This window comes from Chelonoidis abingdonii, chromosome 7 (assembly GCF_003597395.2).
Source record: "Chelonoidis abingdonii isolate Lonesome George chromosome 7, CheloAbing_2.0, whole genome shotgun sequence".
Classification (NCBI taxonomy): domain Eukaryota; kingdom Metazoa; phylum Chordata; order Testudines; family Testudinidae; genus Chelonoidis; species Chelonoidis abingdonii.
The window spans coordinates 62194209-62211461 of NC_133775.1; the positions used below are offsets into that span (position 1 = coordinate 62194209).

At 45.7% G+C, this 17253-nt stretch overlaps 1 protein-coding gene across 4 annotated transcripts in view; it reads right to left on the reverse strand.

Moving 5' to 3' along the window:
- The window catches only part of KLHL20 (kelch like family member 20), a 63758-nt gene that overhangs the window by 18818 nt on the left and 27687 nt on the right, over positions 1 to 17253 (reverse strand). For 3 of the 4 annotated variants that reach the window (XM_032806094.2, XM_032806092.2, XM_032806093.2), the window contains exons 3-5: positions 6643 to 7216; positions 1994 to 2152; positions 327 to 421 (exon numbers count right to left, since the gene is read on the reverse strand). In XM_032806094.2, coding sequence (XP_032661985.1) covers positions 327 to 421; positions 1994 to 2152; positions 6643 to 7216 — 828 coding nt within the window. Of the gene's footprint in view, positions 1 to 326; positions 422 to 1993; positions 2153 to 6642; positions 7217 to 8631; positions 8758 to 17253 lie in introns of all 4 variants that reach the window. The other variant, XM_075067932.1, reaches the window with a different exon arrangement.

Consider the following 17253-nt stretch of genomic DNA (forward strand, 5'->3'; position numbering starts at 1 on the left):
GGCCATCTTGGCAAGGGTGATTTATCAGAAAGATAAATTGCCTACCCAAAGCTTTCTCCCCACCAAAATATTGATTAAAAAAGCTCCTTTGAGGGTACACTGCAACTTCTAGACAAATAAATACATACTTGCAATGCAGCGCTTTCTTCTTGCAATGCAGTGCTTTCCTCTACCCAATCCCAGTAAAGGAAACTTGTAAGTATCACCTTAGTTTTACCACTGACAACTCATAATATCTTTGGAGTGCAAACACAGATAAGGTACCCATATGATCTGAAATTTATAGAAGTACATTGTTCAGTTTCATTCTTTCCAGCAGGACTTACCTGCATTCTTCATCACTTTTAATGAGTGGATCTGAGCCGACTGTACCCACCAGGAACTTGGGACTGAGTAGTGGCAGACGGACATGTTGCAGCACCTATGAGACAAAACAGAACACAATTAAAGGCAATGCACTTGTCACCTTACAGATGGAGGGAACAGTCAAATAGAGAGCAACATTAGCTAACTTGCTTCCACATGCTTTGTGATCCAATTAAGTTATAATGCAGTCACAAGGATGGAAAGATTAGCATTAGGAGTGTAATTACAATCCCAGTAGCAATTCAGACCATGACACTCTGGCTCAAAGCAGCTTTTTGTCTATAGCACCTTTGCAATTTCAATAAGCCAATGTAGTCATCCAGCAGGACATCATCAGATTTTAAAAGAGCTGATCCAATGAGACTGCTAATGGATGAAACCAACAACCTGACTGAAAATCCTGAGAAGACTGCAGATGTCTATACATATTGTCCTAAGCACTTGTTTGGCTGGCAGTTTTATTATCTATTTACCCTTCTGAGTGTACACTGCATTGCACAGTAAATGAACTACATCAAACATGCCACAAACAGCTTACACTTTAAATCAGTGGTCTCCAACCTTTTCGTCTGGCGAGTGCCAGACGAAGGACCATGGCAGCAGTCGAGCATCTGCCGAAATGCTGCCAAATTTTGGCGGCGGCGCCTCTCGATGACGGCACTTGTCAACAGCAAGTGACGTCATCGAGAGGCGGCGCCGCCGAAATGCCACCAAATTTTGGTGGTGACGCCTCTCGATGATGCCGCTTGTCAGCGGCAAGCAACGTCATTGAGAGATGTCACCGCCGAAATGCGGCTGAAATTCGGCAGATGCTTGACCGCTGGCCAGGACGCGGGCGCATTTAGATGCCCCCGCAGGCACTGCGTTGGGGACCCCTGTTTTAAATGCACAAGCAGGTATAATAGAACACAGAATTAAACACAGATGAACATATGGTCCTACAAGGGTCCAAAGAGTTGTAAGGAGTATAAACTAGAGCTGACAAGAGGATGACAATTCTGTTTCACAACAACTTTTGAAAGTTTTCATGAAATGCAATTGTGCTGAAATGTCCATTTTTGGAGCAAAAAGGGCAAAGCAGGGCAGTAAGAGTCTCTCTTTCTCATTATTTCTGACCAGAGAATCCTTGAACTCAGAAACCTTTCCCTCAAAAACATTGTCAAAACAGATAATGCTGCCGCAAAATTTTAGCTCTGACAAAAGGGCATATTTAATTGAGAATGTCCTGACCAGCTCTAGTATAAACCCTCAGACTTCAAGGTATAAATCAACTTCCTGGGGTTAAGAAGAAACTTTCCCTAGGGGCAGGTTATTCCATAATTGTATTATGGGTTTATTCACAATCCTCTGAAGCATCTGGTACTGGCCACAGTTAAAGACAGGATTGACTAGATGGAGTCTGATCCAGTATAGCAAATCTTAATGTTTCTATCTGCAAGCATTTCTAAAGGGCCCGTTACTGACGTACCTGGGCACTGGACTTTTAGGCCTAGGTGACTGGAAACTGTGAGTGTTCTAACACATCTGAGAAGTCAGGAGGGGAATTACTTCCACTGCTTACACCGACAAAATCCAATCTCTTTCTCCTTGTACATAGCAGATGCATGTGAACCATGCTCAAGGTTACCTGGGGTAGCTGGGGTCGCCTCTCCTGAATGCTGTACTTTACCCAGGCCATCACTGCATTGAACACCTGCTCCTCACTGCGAACATTCAGCTCATCACTGGATATGATATCTATGAGCTGATTGGCTGGAAGAAGCATGAACTCCTCACTCTCCATCACCTGTTCAAAAAGATGGTGATAAAGAAAAAGGTAAGGACAGTGTTTCAAAGCACTCACTGCTTCTGGACTCCACCTCAAGGTTAAAGGAGAAATCTTTCCCTTTAGATAGGATCAAATTGGTCCAGTAAGGTCCTGAGCACTTTCCACTTCCATTGACATTAGTGGAAGTGAAGGATCTGCAGCGCTTCACAAAATTGGACCCTAACAGTGCAGTTCAGATAACTTTTAGATGGCAATGCAAATGAATGGGGAATATAAAAGTTCTGTAAAGTGGTAAGTCACAGAATGCACTAATCTAGTTTCAAAATTCGGGAATAGCAAAGCCCTCGTTTAAAGCCAGCCTCTGCATTTGCCATGTGGATTTCATAAAACAGAAAGAAAAATGTTCTGCAGCTGATAAATATTTGAGAGCAAAGCGGCACGAAAATAAAGACATTTTATTTGTAATGTAATAACAAATCCAAACCAGAACCGAAGGTAAAAGAATCTCAAAGACAAATTACCAGAGCCATTGTAGATATGTAGGAAAAATCTTCCTGATGTTGATTTGTAGCAGAATGGAAAGTGTCTCAGGACAGCAGATGGACTCATATGAGCCTAACTCTGTCTCTTTCACTCTCTTGAAATATATACACAGAGTGATAGAGTGCAAATGCACTTAAGAGGGAATCAGAGCCTTTGAAAAACCCCAAGGACTGATCTCCTATGAAATATAAGCCACTGACAACCTGGAAACATGTTAATAATTTCTTCTGTACCTAAGATAAAAAGCAAGTTTCTCTGACGACTTTAGCCACCATTAGAAGACCTAGGAGATTCTTCTCCTTCCTATGCTCAGCCCAAATGATAGCACAGTGATAATGCACTACATAGCTATGCTGCAGACATTCCTGGGTGGCTATGGAGCTAAGACAAACTGAATATCATGCTCAGACACTCAGATAGCAGGACAATGGGAGAGGTATAACAACCTAAATAAAACAGACCTATGTACATGGCATAATTGCTGACAGTCAACCCATCTTCCACACAAGTGTGCCCAGTTTCTACCACGGCACCTGGGAAAGAGGTTCAGCAACATGAAGTGCTTGAACATTGGCCTTCCACAGCAAGTAATGTGCATGCAAGAGCTCAGCTTCCTGACTGTAAGATTGTAAGCATAATAAAAATAAATTCTCTTGGCAAAGATTTCCACTCTTCCAGTGATCAGCTGCATGTTCCATTTAGTTACTTGAAGAACTGATTCAAAATATTGTGTGTGTATTAGAAAAATATCCAAGATGCTCACAACAGCACATGTTGCTAAATGGGACTCAGCAGGCAGCGAAGGTCACAGTTATCCGACTAGCTTCCAATGGTCATAGGAGAAGCCGGGATAAAGTTGGTCAACAAATTACCTTGCCCCTACAGTTCCACTGCTGGGGAAGGAGGTAGAAACTGGGCTGCCAGCATGTCTGTCAAGTCTGCCTCCCAACCCTACAAACGGTAGCTTGTGCCTAAGGCTGGCCCTGACAGTTGCAAAGTGTCAGTCTGAAAAGTAGCAGAGCACTGCAGGGAGCAAAATCCTGTGACTCTCCAATTTATTTCATAATGGGAGGTCTTTTAAGACCCTGAAAGTAATGCTAGCGCTTCTGCCACCTGAGTTGCTACCTCCATGTAACTCGCTAGCATACATAATTTAACAATCACATCATTTAAAAATGTCTAAACAGCACCTTTGTCCCAATTTTCCAGAAAATTATCTGGCTAAAATTAATAGACTATTTGACTGCTTCCTTACTGAAAGCTTATAGCCTTACACAAGATCTTGAATGGGCTACACTACTGTTGTCATGCTGATTGTAAACAGGAGAATTTATTTTACAGTATTGGCTGTGATTATTTGATTCATATACCAGACAACATGGTTCATCCTCACAGAACAAATGTCTGAAAATAGAATATATGGTAAAAGTTTTGCCTACTGACACAAAAAAGCATGAGCTGTCCATACAATTGATTTTTTCCCCCCTTTGCACAGATGTCAGGAACAGAACAAAAAAAATTATGCCGGAACAAACCTTCACAGAATAAAGTTGTTAATAGATTCATTTCACATTATTTGCATGAGATTCACTAGGACAGATTTAACTGAGAGGAATGAAAACTTGGAGAACTACTTTACTAAGGAATTAATGATGTATTGGAGCAACATACATAAAAATAAACAGAACTAGAAAGTTAGCACAGTAGAGAAAATGGACTAATTCAAAGACTGTGTGCAAAGTAGTTGACTGGCTTTGCCCAGTTGCCTAGTCCTCTACATTGCCAGGCAGGAGATTCCATCTTTTGTTTCATTCTGTCAGGCTGACAGAAGTATGTACATGAAATCCCTGTGGAGGAAGGAATGCTTTGCATTGCTTATCAGTCTCCATTCTGGCTTATTAAATAGCCAGATAACTGGGTTCCACACAGGATTCTGGTCCATTCTTCAGGTGGAAAGAAGATGGCTGCAAGGCTGGTGGCACCAATAAGATGGGGAAAGAGATGGAGGAGAGAGGATGAAAAAAATAGGGAGTTCTTTTTAGGGCTCTGATAAGGACATGGATATAGAGGCATAAAAACAATAGCATCTGCCCCTTCCAAGTTAATATGAACTGTTCTGAGTAAAGAAAAAAAATACTGTTGTAATCATGGCAGCAGCTTTCTAAAGGCCACACTTCAGTTTAGTAATTTACACACTAATATATTTGAAGGGAAAGCTTTTTTTTTTTTTTGCAGCCACAGCTTTTGTGTGGCATGTAATCTGATGTGGGTAAGAAGAAAGACAGGGAGCTGGCTGCAGTGGGAACATAAAGGAAGAAATGGACTCCTTGCCATTGGGACCTAACACTTTCAGATTCTAGCTGCAAGTATCAATGCTTGAATATTTCAGTACAAAAATACTGGACTGTAAAAAGTTATTTAGAGGCTTGTAGTCATGCCCTACTCATGTAATAGTGGAAAGAACACAGCTCTAATAATTGAAAACAGCAAGCACTGAAAATAAACAACTGGCTGATTACCGTCCCTCCCCAAGAAAACAGCAGAATTAATGCAGTACAGAGAAAATGTGAAGTGGTATGGCAAGCTTGAAGCTTGGGCCTGAAAAATTCACTCATCTATGGCAAATCATTAAGTTCTACAGAATTTAGATTCATAAAAAAACCCTCAGCTTCTAACTCTTATGTCTGAGAAGCCTTCCAAATACATCTGGGCGTAAATCAATGCAGTGTGTCTTCTGTCAGCTATGGAGCAGTCTTCAATGTGTCTGAAACAGTCAAGCTCAAGCCTGTCTGTCCCTGCTTATAACTTACTAAGTGGCACCAGACTGAAATGAACACAACTCCGGTCAGTTTCACCCAGGCTCTTCAGAAAAACCTGTGGGTCACAACCAATCTGTCAATTACATACTGCTGCGTTGGGAAAGCTGTATGTAGAAGGGACGGCACTGAAGTTATTCACAAGGGAAGGGGATCCAAAAATTGGTAGCGGGGAAACAGAGTAGGAGTAACTCCTTTCAAGCCTCCTGGCTGCTGTGAGGAGTAAAGTGGTGCAGGTTCTGGAGGAGGTAAGAGAGATATAATGCTCCTTCTCCATCAGGGGAGTACAACTTCAAGTTCAGAAAACACCTTCTTGCCAGAGGCTGACACAAAATATATAGCCCCCAAACCCCCAACAGTAATCAGGAAAAGCATCCTGATAAAAAACACAGCCCTATTACTCCCAAAAGAGAATGTGAGGAGGGGCTATGCTTCTCACCAGAGCTCTGCCCATGGGATTCCTTGGTGGGACCCCACCGTCTTCTGTCATATCTATTTCTGGCTAGTAGGACTAGTCCTTCACTGAGCTGATGTCTGGTAAGTCTTTCACATCTGGTAGAAATAACTGAAAAAGTAAAAAAACCTAGCTTGGGTTTAAAAAGGTCACCTCTGCAGATACACATTTGAATTACTTTCAAACAACTGTTGCTGAATGACAGATGTGAAACACAGTTTCTGATTAGGAAAGGGAGTTGAAAGCTCCTCTGAGGCCTCTGCAGTTTTTCCCACAGCTTCCCCAGTTTTTCCAATCCCTTTATTAAAACTCTATATTTAGTTTTTGAAGTGTGTGTGTTTTAAACTATTCAGCACCTCAAACACTTCTGAAAGGAGAGTGGAATGTCACAAACTATTGTTCAGGAACAGAGCGTCAGATGCAATCCATACACACTGCCACTTACCAATGAACTTTCAGCATTCACTGTTTATAATATGTGTAGTATTCACATCAGAACATTAAGTTGAGAAATAACTAGTATGTAATATAGAATAGTTATCATGCTACTTAGTACTAGTGCTGCAGGTACATCCTCTCTCTCTTATTATGCTAGTCAATACTGACCAGGAACAAGAGACATTGCAGGTGGAAGGGCAGGATCTGTAAGGAGGCACTAAACAAGAAATGCCCAGAACACACAACCTGCAGCTTACCTCCTGAAAGTTATGTTGTGTGAACTTGTCGGCAATCCTCAGCAGCTCACGGCAGGAGTGAGTGTCAGCAAAAGCCCGGATACCTAGGCAGTTGGAAGGGTCCAATTGTCTTTTTAGGAACTCACAGCAGGCTTCCTGGATCTCAGCCAACTGGAGTAGGCAAGCAGCTGGCAGTAAGGTCTGGACGTTGCCCTCTTCCACTGTGATCTGGGAAGTGTATGCAAAGTCAATGAGCAGTTCCATGGCCCTTTCATCGATGTCTCGAATCACTACTTCTGTCTGCCGACTTTCTGCCAGTTCCCCAGTGAACATGGCTCGGAAATAAGGACTGCAGGCTGAAAGTATCACCCGGTGTGCATAGATCTTTTTGGCACCCACGACTAGTACCACATCACACAACTCCCGGTGTTTCCGCAGAAGATTGATAACCTCTAAAGTTTGTCGAGGATGCTTGTCTGAGATGTAGGGCATGCGAGCAGGTTGTGGTACCCCCTCTGGCAGTTTGTTGGGATCTCCAAGGGTGCAACGGCTCGTCACATCCATTCCGGTCTCTCCTGGTCGAGTACTGGTACACCTGCAAAGGAGCAAGCCATGAAACAGGATTATCATTGACTCATCTCTCACCAAATGTCATTGGTGGCTCTGTGTCCATCACTGTCTGGTCTCAGCTGGACACAGAAATAGCACCGCTTCCAGCTTCCTGGGCCACCTATAGAAATAAGCACTTCTGATCAAATAACCAAAAAAAAAGTCAGTCTAAATCAAAGCATCCCAGTGAGTTAACAAAAACCAGCTTGCAATTGGCTCATGTTTACATCTATTTTATAGACTTTTCTGGTACTCATCACTGTAGTATCTGAGCATGTCTTACACATTTAATTGAACCTCATAATAGCTCTGTGAGGTAGGGAAGTAATAACCCCATTTTACAGGCAGTGAATTAAGGAATAAGAGAGTGACTTGCCCAAGGTCACACAAGAAGTCTGACACAGAGCTGGAACTAAATCCCAGATCTCCAGAGTCCCAGTCAAATTCCTTAATTACAAGATCAACTTTCTTCTCTTCTTCAAGCTTCCTCTACATAGATTTTTATATCACCTATCACCGTAGTTTCTGAGCGCATGGCAGCCCTGTAGAGTTTCATAAAGTAAGACAGTTGGCTAGTATCATCGTTATGTCCCAGCTTCCTGGTGCAGCCACTAATTTATTTCTCTCTCTGATTTTTGTACCTGGACTCTTCAGACACAATGCACACTCTGGTGTTTCTGGTGGGTTCCAAGAGGTTGTTAATTTCTCCTAGGAATGGCATACTAAGGACTGCAATTAGTGTGACTGGATCCTGAACAGTAAAAACATTTTCAACAATACTTAAAAAAAAAATTCAACTCTTTTTCCCCGAAAGGAAGAAAATAAAGTCAAGATGGAAACCTTAGAAACTAGAAGCTATTCAGCAAGATATATAAACAATAACATGTTTTACAGAGATTGGGGGGGGCAGAGGACTGCCCTGGTATTTCACCAATGTCACTGTCATTAGCTAAGGTGTAAAAAGTTTTCAGCCACTGGTGAAATAACTTTAGTTCTTTGTTGTCCTCCACTAGGTTTTTAGGCCACAACTACCTTTCCCATACACCCTCTTGCCCCTGGATGGGCATCAGCCACACGGTGTCTTAGGAGTAGAGCCACTGCTTTATACTATCCAGCCACACAAGCCCTCCAAAACAAAAGGGTAGAAACTGCACTGTATCCCACCCAAACTGGCTATAAATAAGGAGAACACAGTTGCAAAAAAGGCTAACGTAATTCTGTGGTGTATTAATGTGTGTTGTATGTCAGACGTGGGCAGTAATTTTCCTGCTCTACTCAGCAGCGGTGAGGGGTCAGCTGGAGTACTATCTCCAGTTCTGGGCACCACACTGTAAGAAAGCTGTGGACAAATCAGAGAAAGTCCAGAGAGAAACAAAATGATAAAAGGTTTAGAAAACTGACCTGCGAGGAATGTGTTTAGTCTTGAGAAAAGACTGACAAGGAACCTAATAACAGTCTTCAAATATGGTAAGGGCTGTTATAGAGAGGATGGTGAACAATTGTTCTCCATGTCCACTGAAGGTTAATCTACAGCAGGGAGATTTAGGGTAGATATTAGGGAAAACTTTCTAACTGTAAGGATAGCTAAGCACTGGACTAGGCTTCCAAGGAAGGTTGTGAAATCCCCATCATTGGAGGTTTTTAAGAACAGACTGGACAAACATCTGTCAGGGATGGTCTAGGTATATTTGATCCTGCCTCAGTGCAGGCACTGGACTTGTTAACCTCTCGAGTTCCCTTCCAGCCATACAGTTCTATGATTCTATGCTGCCCGCAACCACTAGTAGCAAAACACTCTCACTCAATCTGCACTAAGAGTTACAAGGAAATTTAGCCTCACTTTGCAACTGCAAGGTATATTTTGCTGCATGCTTGAAGGAAGAATTAAAAATAGATCATATCTTTTTCTCTCATTATGATGTCAAATGCACTTTCTAACCACAAGGAAGTTGTTCTGTTCATGACATTTCAAATAATTCAGTTGCATCTTAAACTGTTTTCCCTCTTTCTTCACACTTCCTTCCCAATCGTCATATTCAGATGTTTCAGACCATTACCTTTCCCTCATATCTTGGTTACAAAGGTTCAGCTGGGTCTCTTCTCTAGGTTTTGCTGGTTACTCCTATTCAGTCTCTGTACACTCAAATAGCTTGGTTGGTTCCTCCTCAACTCTATCCTTTTTATATGCTCATTGTTATCCCTTGGAAACACCTCTGACAAATCCTTTTGGTTTTAAACTCTCTCTTCCTTCCTGCACTTTTCTAGCTCATTTCACCAGGTGGGGCTTTCTTATCATTTTCAAAGACATGCCCTGTTTTCAGAAAGGTAATTTCACATACAGTGTTGGGAAACTCTCCAGTGTGGATCATGTAAATTAATCTCAGCAATATCCCCATGCAAACCCTAGAAAACTTGGTTATACATTCATGTACTTGCCTTACCAGTTTCGTTTAATAGTTTTTAGTAAATCAGGCCAGAGGATAGGTACTTTATCCTTCTATCAGGAGATGGAGAGGAACTCAAAATAATTTGTGACAAAATCCTCCTGTAGGAGTTCTAGTGCTAGCTAGGCAAACAAGTTAGATTGCATTATGCACCACCATTTTTAAGAGGCATCAAGCCTTCTCTGAAAAAGAGAGAGCATGAGTAAAATGTGTACCACCAAGACCACTTTGGATAGTGTTGCTTGACCAAGCTTGCAGCCATAGCATCTTTGAGCAAGGTAGATGCTGCCATCAATTGCAAAGTGACCCTGATGAACTTATAGATCATATCCCAGAAAAGTGTGCGATATTTCTATTAGGTGAGCCATTTTCTGAAAAATGAGATGCTCCTTGTTATGCCTGAAGATGAACTTCTGAAGACACATGTGGGCTTCCCAACTACATAAGCCCCCTGAAATGTGGTCCTGGGGCAGCTCTCCTAAACTCTTTTGAGAGCTGTATCTGCCTTCCATTCTACAGAGTCACGGCAAAGGCTACTCCCCTACAAGTAGGATGGTTTACTTAGCCAGTTCCATTACCTGGAAGTCTTAAGCCATGTCTACACTATCGTTTACGTCGGCAAAGCTTATGTCACTCAGGGATGTGAAAAAACACACCCCTGAGCAACATAAGTTTTGCTAGCGTAAGTGGCAGTGTGCACAGTGGTATGTCAGCGGGAGAGCTTCTCCTGCCGACATAGATACCGCTGCTCATTGGAGGTGGATTAATTATATTGATAGGCGAGCTCTCTCCCGTCGGCATAGAGTGACTACATGAGAGATCTTACAGCGGCTCAGCTGCACTGGCACAGCTATGCTGCTGTAAGGTCTCTAGTGTAGGCATAGTATTAGTAGATTTTGAAAGTTGGGAAGAGAACCAGGCAAAAACTATGAGTGTCCTCTAGATCAGTGGTTTTCAAACTGTTTTTCTGGCGATCCGGTTGAAAACTGTTTATGGCCGCAACTCAACAGAGCTGGGGATGAGGGGTTTGGAGTGTGGGAGGGGGCTCAGGGCTGGGGCAGATGGTTGGGGTGTGGGGGTGAGGGGTGTGGGGTGGGGCCAGGAATGAGGGATTTAGGGTGTGGGAAGGGATCTGGGCTGGGGTGCAGGAGGGGGTCAGGGATCTGGGCTGGAGGTGTAGGCTCGGGGGTGCAGGAAGGGCTCCGGGCTTGGAGGGGCTCAGGGCTGGGGCAGGGGGCTGGGGCATGGACTTACCTCTGGCGGCTCCAAGTCAGCAGTGCAGCTGGAGTGCAGAGGCCGGCTTTTCGCCTCTCCTGGCACCGCTGACCGCACTGCGCCCTGGAAGTGGCCACCAGCTCTGGCTCTTAGGTGGAGCTGCGCCAGTGGCTTCGCATGGCTCTCGCCTGCAGGCACCCTCCAAAGCTCCCACTGGCTGGGAACTGGCCAATGGGAGTGTGGAGCCAGTGCTCGGGGTGGCGATAACATGCAGAGCCCCATGGCCCCTTGCCTACGAGCCGGACCTGCTGCTGGCCACTTCCAGGTAGGAACTAGTTTTACTACTAGTTTTTACTGGCCGGCTACCAAGGTCCCTGGGTGCTGAGCAAGTACTGGGTCACGACCTGAACTTCAAAAACCATTGTTCTAGACTAAGTAAAGCTCCCTATGAAATCTTAGGCTTGTGGAAGTTTTATCCAGCTAAGGCTATATTTTAAGTTAGTTGAATTTGTGTGGTGAAAAACCTTAGCCCTTTGCCTCTAGTTGGGGAGAATGAAATCTCTTCCCTTCCACTAGACTGAAGTCGGTTTTAAACTGAATAGCTGAAAATTGGCTTGTTAATGAGAAGAATTCTATTCTATTCAGGTTCTTACACCATGCTCATCGTCTTGGTATTCTAGTACCTCCAAGGTATCTGGTACATTTCCTAAAGGAAAGAGTGTTACTTAATGATTAAAGCAAACTGAACAGATGTAAAAAGAACGAGTACTTGTGGCATCTTAGAGACTAACAAATTTATTTGGGCGTAAGCTTTCGTGGGCTAAAACCCACTTCATCAGATGCATGCAGTGGAAAATACAGTAGGAAGATATATATACACACACAGAGAACATGAAAAAATGGGTGTTGCCACACCAACTATAACAAGACTAATCAATTAATGGGCTATTATCAGCAGGAGAAAAAAAAAAACTTTTGTAGTGATAATCAGGATGACCCATTTTCAACAGCTGACACGAAGATGTGAGTAACAGCAGAGGAAAAATTAGCATGGGGAAATAGTTTTTACTTTGAGAATGACTCATCCACTCCCAGTCTTTATTAAAGCCTAATTTAACGGTGTCCAGTTTGAAAATTAATTCCAAGGTATGGCAACACCCATGTTTTCATGTTCTCTGTGTATATATATCCTCCTACTGTATTTTCCGTTGCATGCATCTGATGAAGTAGGTTTTAGCCCATGAAAGCTTATGACCAAATAAATTTGTTAGTATCTAAGGTGCCACAAGTACTCCTCGTTCTTTTTGCTGATACAGACTAACACAACTACCACTCTGAAACCTGAACAGATGTAAGGAAATTTAAAGTCAACACTCCAATTCATCCATAACTTATCTCTGAATCAGGGGTCGGCAACCTTTCAGAAGTGAAGTCCAGAGTCTTCACTTATTCACTCTAAGATAAGGATTCGCGTGCCTGTAATACATTTTAACGTTTTTAAAAGGTCTCTCTCTATAAATCTATAAACTATTGTTGTATGTAGTGTAAATAAGTTTTTTAAAATGTTTAAGAAGCTTCATTTAAAATTAAATTAAAATGCAGATCTTATCAGTTTAGTGCAGTGGTTCTTAACCTGGGGTGCATGCACCACCTGGGGCAGGGCCAGTAGAAGGATATTTTGCGCCCTAGGCGAAACTTCCACCTTGCATCCCCCACCCCCTTGCACATCAGTTCATTGAGGGGCAAATCCCAACGAGCCTTAATAGACCTCCCAGAGCCAGCATGCCCAGGGGCCAGCCATGCTCAGGGGCTGCTCCCCAGACCAGGTTCTCCCCTCCTCATCCCCTGAACTCCCCTGGAGGGTGCACAGCCCCCCACCCCCTGCGAGTCCTCCCCACCCCGGTGGCCCCCGCCCCGAGTCCACTCACTGGCTTTGACGGGCTTGGGCCACTGCAGCAGCTTGGCAGGGACGAGCCACCTTCTGGAGGCACCGGAGAGCCAGAGCATCCCTCTTGCAGCAGCAGCAAACCCCAGCCATGGAGGAATCGGCATGGTGCAGGGGGGCAGCAGCCCTGCAAAGGTGGCTGTGCCACGAGCGGGGAGCAGCCATGCCCCTCCCACCCCTCCTGCCCAGGCTGTGGCCCCGCACCGCCCCGGGGGCTCCTGCAGGCTGCAATGGATGTATGCAGGCACCAGTCCCCATGTGCCCCCTGGCTCCTCACTCGCCTAGGGTTACCATATTTCAACTATCAAAAAAGAGGGGGGAGCCCTGCCCTAGCCCAGCCCCCATCCACTCCCTCCCACTTCCCACCCCGACTGCCCCTGTCAGAACCCTCAACCCCTCCTGCTCCTTGTCCCCTGACTGCCCTCTCCTGGGACCCCTGCCCCTAACTGCCACCCAGAACCCCATCCCCTATTAAGCCTCTCTGCTCCTTGTCCCCTTACTTTCCCCTCCTGAGACCCTCCCCCAACTGTCCCCTTAGGACTCTACCCCCTATCTGCCCCCTGACTGCCCCAACCCTTATCCACACCCCCGCCCCCAGATAGACTCCAGGAGACTCCCAGGCCCCATTCAACCACTCCCTGCCCCCTGACAGGACCCCCAAAACTCTCGACTCATCCAACCCTCCCCCTGCTCCCTGACTGCCCCCTGGGACTCCCCTTACCATGCCCATGCTGGTCAGACGCTGGCTCCATGTGGAGGCAAAACTCCTCAGAGTGCTGAGGCAGTGGGACGGGGGGGAGCTGCGGGACAGGGGGAAGCTGCAGGGGGGGAGCGGCGGCAGCTCACACTTCTGGGAGCCACAGAACCTGAGCACGGTGAGGGAGGAGCCAGGGGGCGCGCCTGCCTGGGCTGCGGCCTGGTGGCCCCCTCGGGGGTCTCCTGCAGAGAATACATGCAGTTGGCAGTCCCTGTGCGCCCCTCAGCTCTTCCCTTGCCGCGCTCAGGCTCTGTGGCTCCCGGGAGTGTGAGCCGCCACTGCCACTCCTCCCTCAGCAGGCTCAGGGCTCCGTGCCCCAGCGGCTCACACTCCTGGGAGCTGCAGAACCCGAGCACGGTGAGGGGGGAGTCGGGGGGTGTGCCTGCTCCTGGTCTGGGGTTCCGGCCACTGGCCCCGCTCAGCCTCCTGCCGGCCTGGAGTTCCGTTCACTCAGCTGGCAGCAGGCTGAGTGGGGCTGGCAGCCAGAACCCTGGCTGGCAGCTGCGTGCCAGGCAAAATATGCTCACGTGCCACCTTTGGCACGCGTGCCGTAGGTTGCCGACCCCTGCTCGGGATAGTGCTGGAGATCAGTGGACTTGGGAATTTTCACATTGGATCAGACCAGATGCTTGATGCTATGTACTGTGGGTTGCTGCTACATAGGGGGTACGTCCAGACTACCCGCTGTATCGGCAGGTAACAAATCGATCCCCGAAGGCACTCCCTGTCGACTCTGGAACTCCACCGGAGTGAGCGGTGGTAGTGGAGTCGACGGGGGAGCCGCAGCTGTTGATCCCACGCCGTGAGGACGGGAGGTAAGTCGGAATAAGATACGTCGACTTCAGCTATGGTATTCTCGTAGCTGATGTTGCGTATCTTACATCGACACCCCCGTCCCCCAGTGTAGACCAGGCCAGAGGCACAGAAGAGTGAATTAAAAGGACCCAGCTGATGGCATATGTCTGAACCAGGATAATAATTTAACTGCATAATGTGTGCATTATGCATAAATATGTGCAGGGAATGAAATGATGACTCAGTGGCTTAGAAGTGTGAAAGACAGAAGGCAGCACTTGATTCTCACATGCTAGGCTGGCTTCCTTCCCCCACACAAAGGGCTGAGAGATGCTCCTGGGAGACTGAAGAGGAAATAAAAAACTGAGGAGTCCTTGTGGCACCTTAGAGACTAACAAATTTATCTGGGCATAAGCTTTCATGGGCAAGAACTCAAGCAACCCCCATCCTTTCATGGATTTATACCTGCTCCTGCATTTTTCACTTCATACATCTGATAAAGTGGGTTCTAGCTCACGAAAGCTTATGCCCAAGTAAATTTGTTAGTCTCTAAGGTGCCACAAGGACTCCTCAGTTTTTTTATTTCCTCTTCAGTCTCCCAGGAGCATCTCTCAGCCCTTTGTGTGGGGGAAGGAAGCCAGCCTAGCATGTGAGAATCAAGTGCTGCCTTCGGTCTTTCACACTTCTAAGCCACTTGAGTCATCATTTCATTCCTGCACATATTTATGCATAATGCACACATTAGCAGTACATTATATACTGGTTCAGACATATGCATCAGCTGGTCTTTTAATTCACGAGCTCTGTGCTCTGTCTGGTCTACACTGGGGGGGGGGGGGGGCGGGGTGTCTTTTTTTTTTTTTTTTTTTCGATCAACAGACTAACAGGGCTACACTGAAACCTGAAGAGGAATGTTATGAAAGGATCAAGATTCACAATCACTATACAGATATTCAGGGATTAGCTTCCATCAGTGTGCAGAGCTGGGGAAATCAGCAAATACAATGGGCTTAGGAAGAGCTGACAAATCAGTTGTTGCATACAATGCTGAAAAGTAAAATAGGAACACAGCTGCCTGACAAGTCAGCTAAATAAATGGCTGTTTTTATCTCCTACTGTATTTGGCTATGGTGGCTCCAGAGCTTTATTTCATTGTCACAAGCATTTATTAGGCTGATGTCTACAACTTGGGGAGTTTTTTGCACTGCAGTTTCACCTGTGATTAGGGAACTGGTGAAAGAAAAACCTGCTGTTTTGTGTACTCCTTGCGTCCACGAGGCCATGCAGATAGTGTTACATTTGCAGCATTTCCATCACCAAAATGAGCAGTGCACTAAGGGCAGCTATCCCACAGTGCAGCTCCTCCATTTTGGACGCATAGTTTTCGGCATGGCCAGGGCTCCTTTGCTCTGTGGAGCAGCCATGGTCACTGGCACAGATGAGTACTTGCAAAATAAAACAGGAACAGGGCGTTTCAAAAAGTTCCCGGGTGCCTTTACAGGGGAGGAGGGGCGGACGTCGTTACCTGGCGTCAGAGCAGCAGAGCCTTCTGGCCAGAGTGATCATGCTAGGCTATCCCCGGAGGCAAATGCTGTTTCCACAGGAAGGAAACATGTCTCCCAATTGCAACATCCTGCAAAAGGATCAGAAAGTAATCAACTACACACTTCTCGTGGAGGTGTTTCTGTTGCAGAAAACTTCCTGAGTTTCATCACAAACACGTCATGCAAGTGTAGAACGTTCCCTTTTGACAGTTTTGAGCAAAACAAAGGGATTTTTGCGGCTTTAAATGCAGCGTAGAACAGCTCTTAGGCATCAGAATATAGGGTTAGAAGAGACTTCAGGAGTCATCTATGTCATCCCCTGTCAAGCAGGACCAACTCCCAACTAAATCATCCCACCCAGAGCTTTGTCAAGCCAGGCCTTAAAAACTTAAGGATGGAGATGCACCATCTCCCCAGGTAACCCATTCCAGTGCTTCACCACCCTCCTAGTGAAAATAAGTGTCTTCCCATATCCAACCTATGACTTCCCCCCTGCAACTTGAGAACCATTGCTTCTTGTTCGGTATCTGTCACCACCAGAAACAGCCGAGATCCATCTCATTGGGATCCCCCGTCCAGGTAGATGAGGACTACTATAATCCACCTTCACTCTTCTGCAATAAATAACCATCCTCAAGCCTCTCTCCTGAAGTCATGTTGCCCAAGCCCTCTTTAATCATTTTGTTGTCCTTCCTAGGTTCTGCTCCAATTTGTCCACATCCTCTTGTAGTGGAACCAAAGCTGGACACAATACTACTCCAGATGTGCCTCACCAGTGCTTAATAGAGGGAATAACCAGACGTCCCCTCGACTGCTGGCAATGCTCTACTAATACAGCCCAATATACTGTTGGCCTTCTTGCAACAAGGGGCACACTGCTGACTCATAAATCCAGCTCTCGTCCACTGAATCACCCAGGTCTTCTTCTGGGAACTGCTAGCTTAGCGGTCTCCACCTGTAGCGGTGAATGGGGAATCTCCATCCTAATGCAGAACTCGCACTTTTATCCGCTGTTGAACCTCATCAATTTCTTTTGGCCCAAATCTCCAATTTTCTAGTCACTCTGAAGCCCTGCCCACCCTCCAGCGTATCTACCTTTCTCCCAGCTTAGGTGTCATCGTGCGAACTTGCTAGGTGCAATCCATCCCATATACCATCATTAATAAAGTAGTTGAACAAAACCAGCGCCAGGGACGAAACCCTAGGGCACTCCGCTTGATACCGGCTGCCAAACTAGACATTGAGCAGTTATCACGCCCGTTACCCTGACAATAGCCAGCTGTCTTCCACCTTACAGTCCAATTTCTCAATCCACCTTCATTA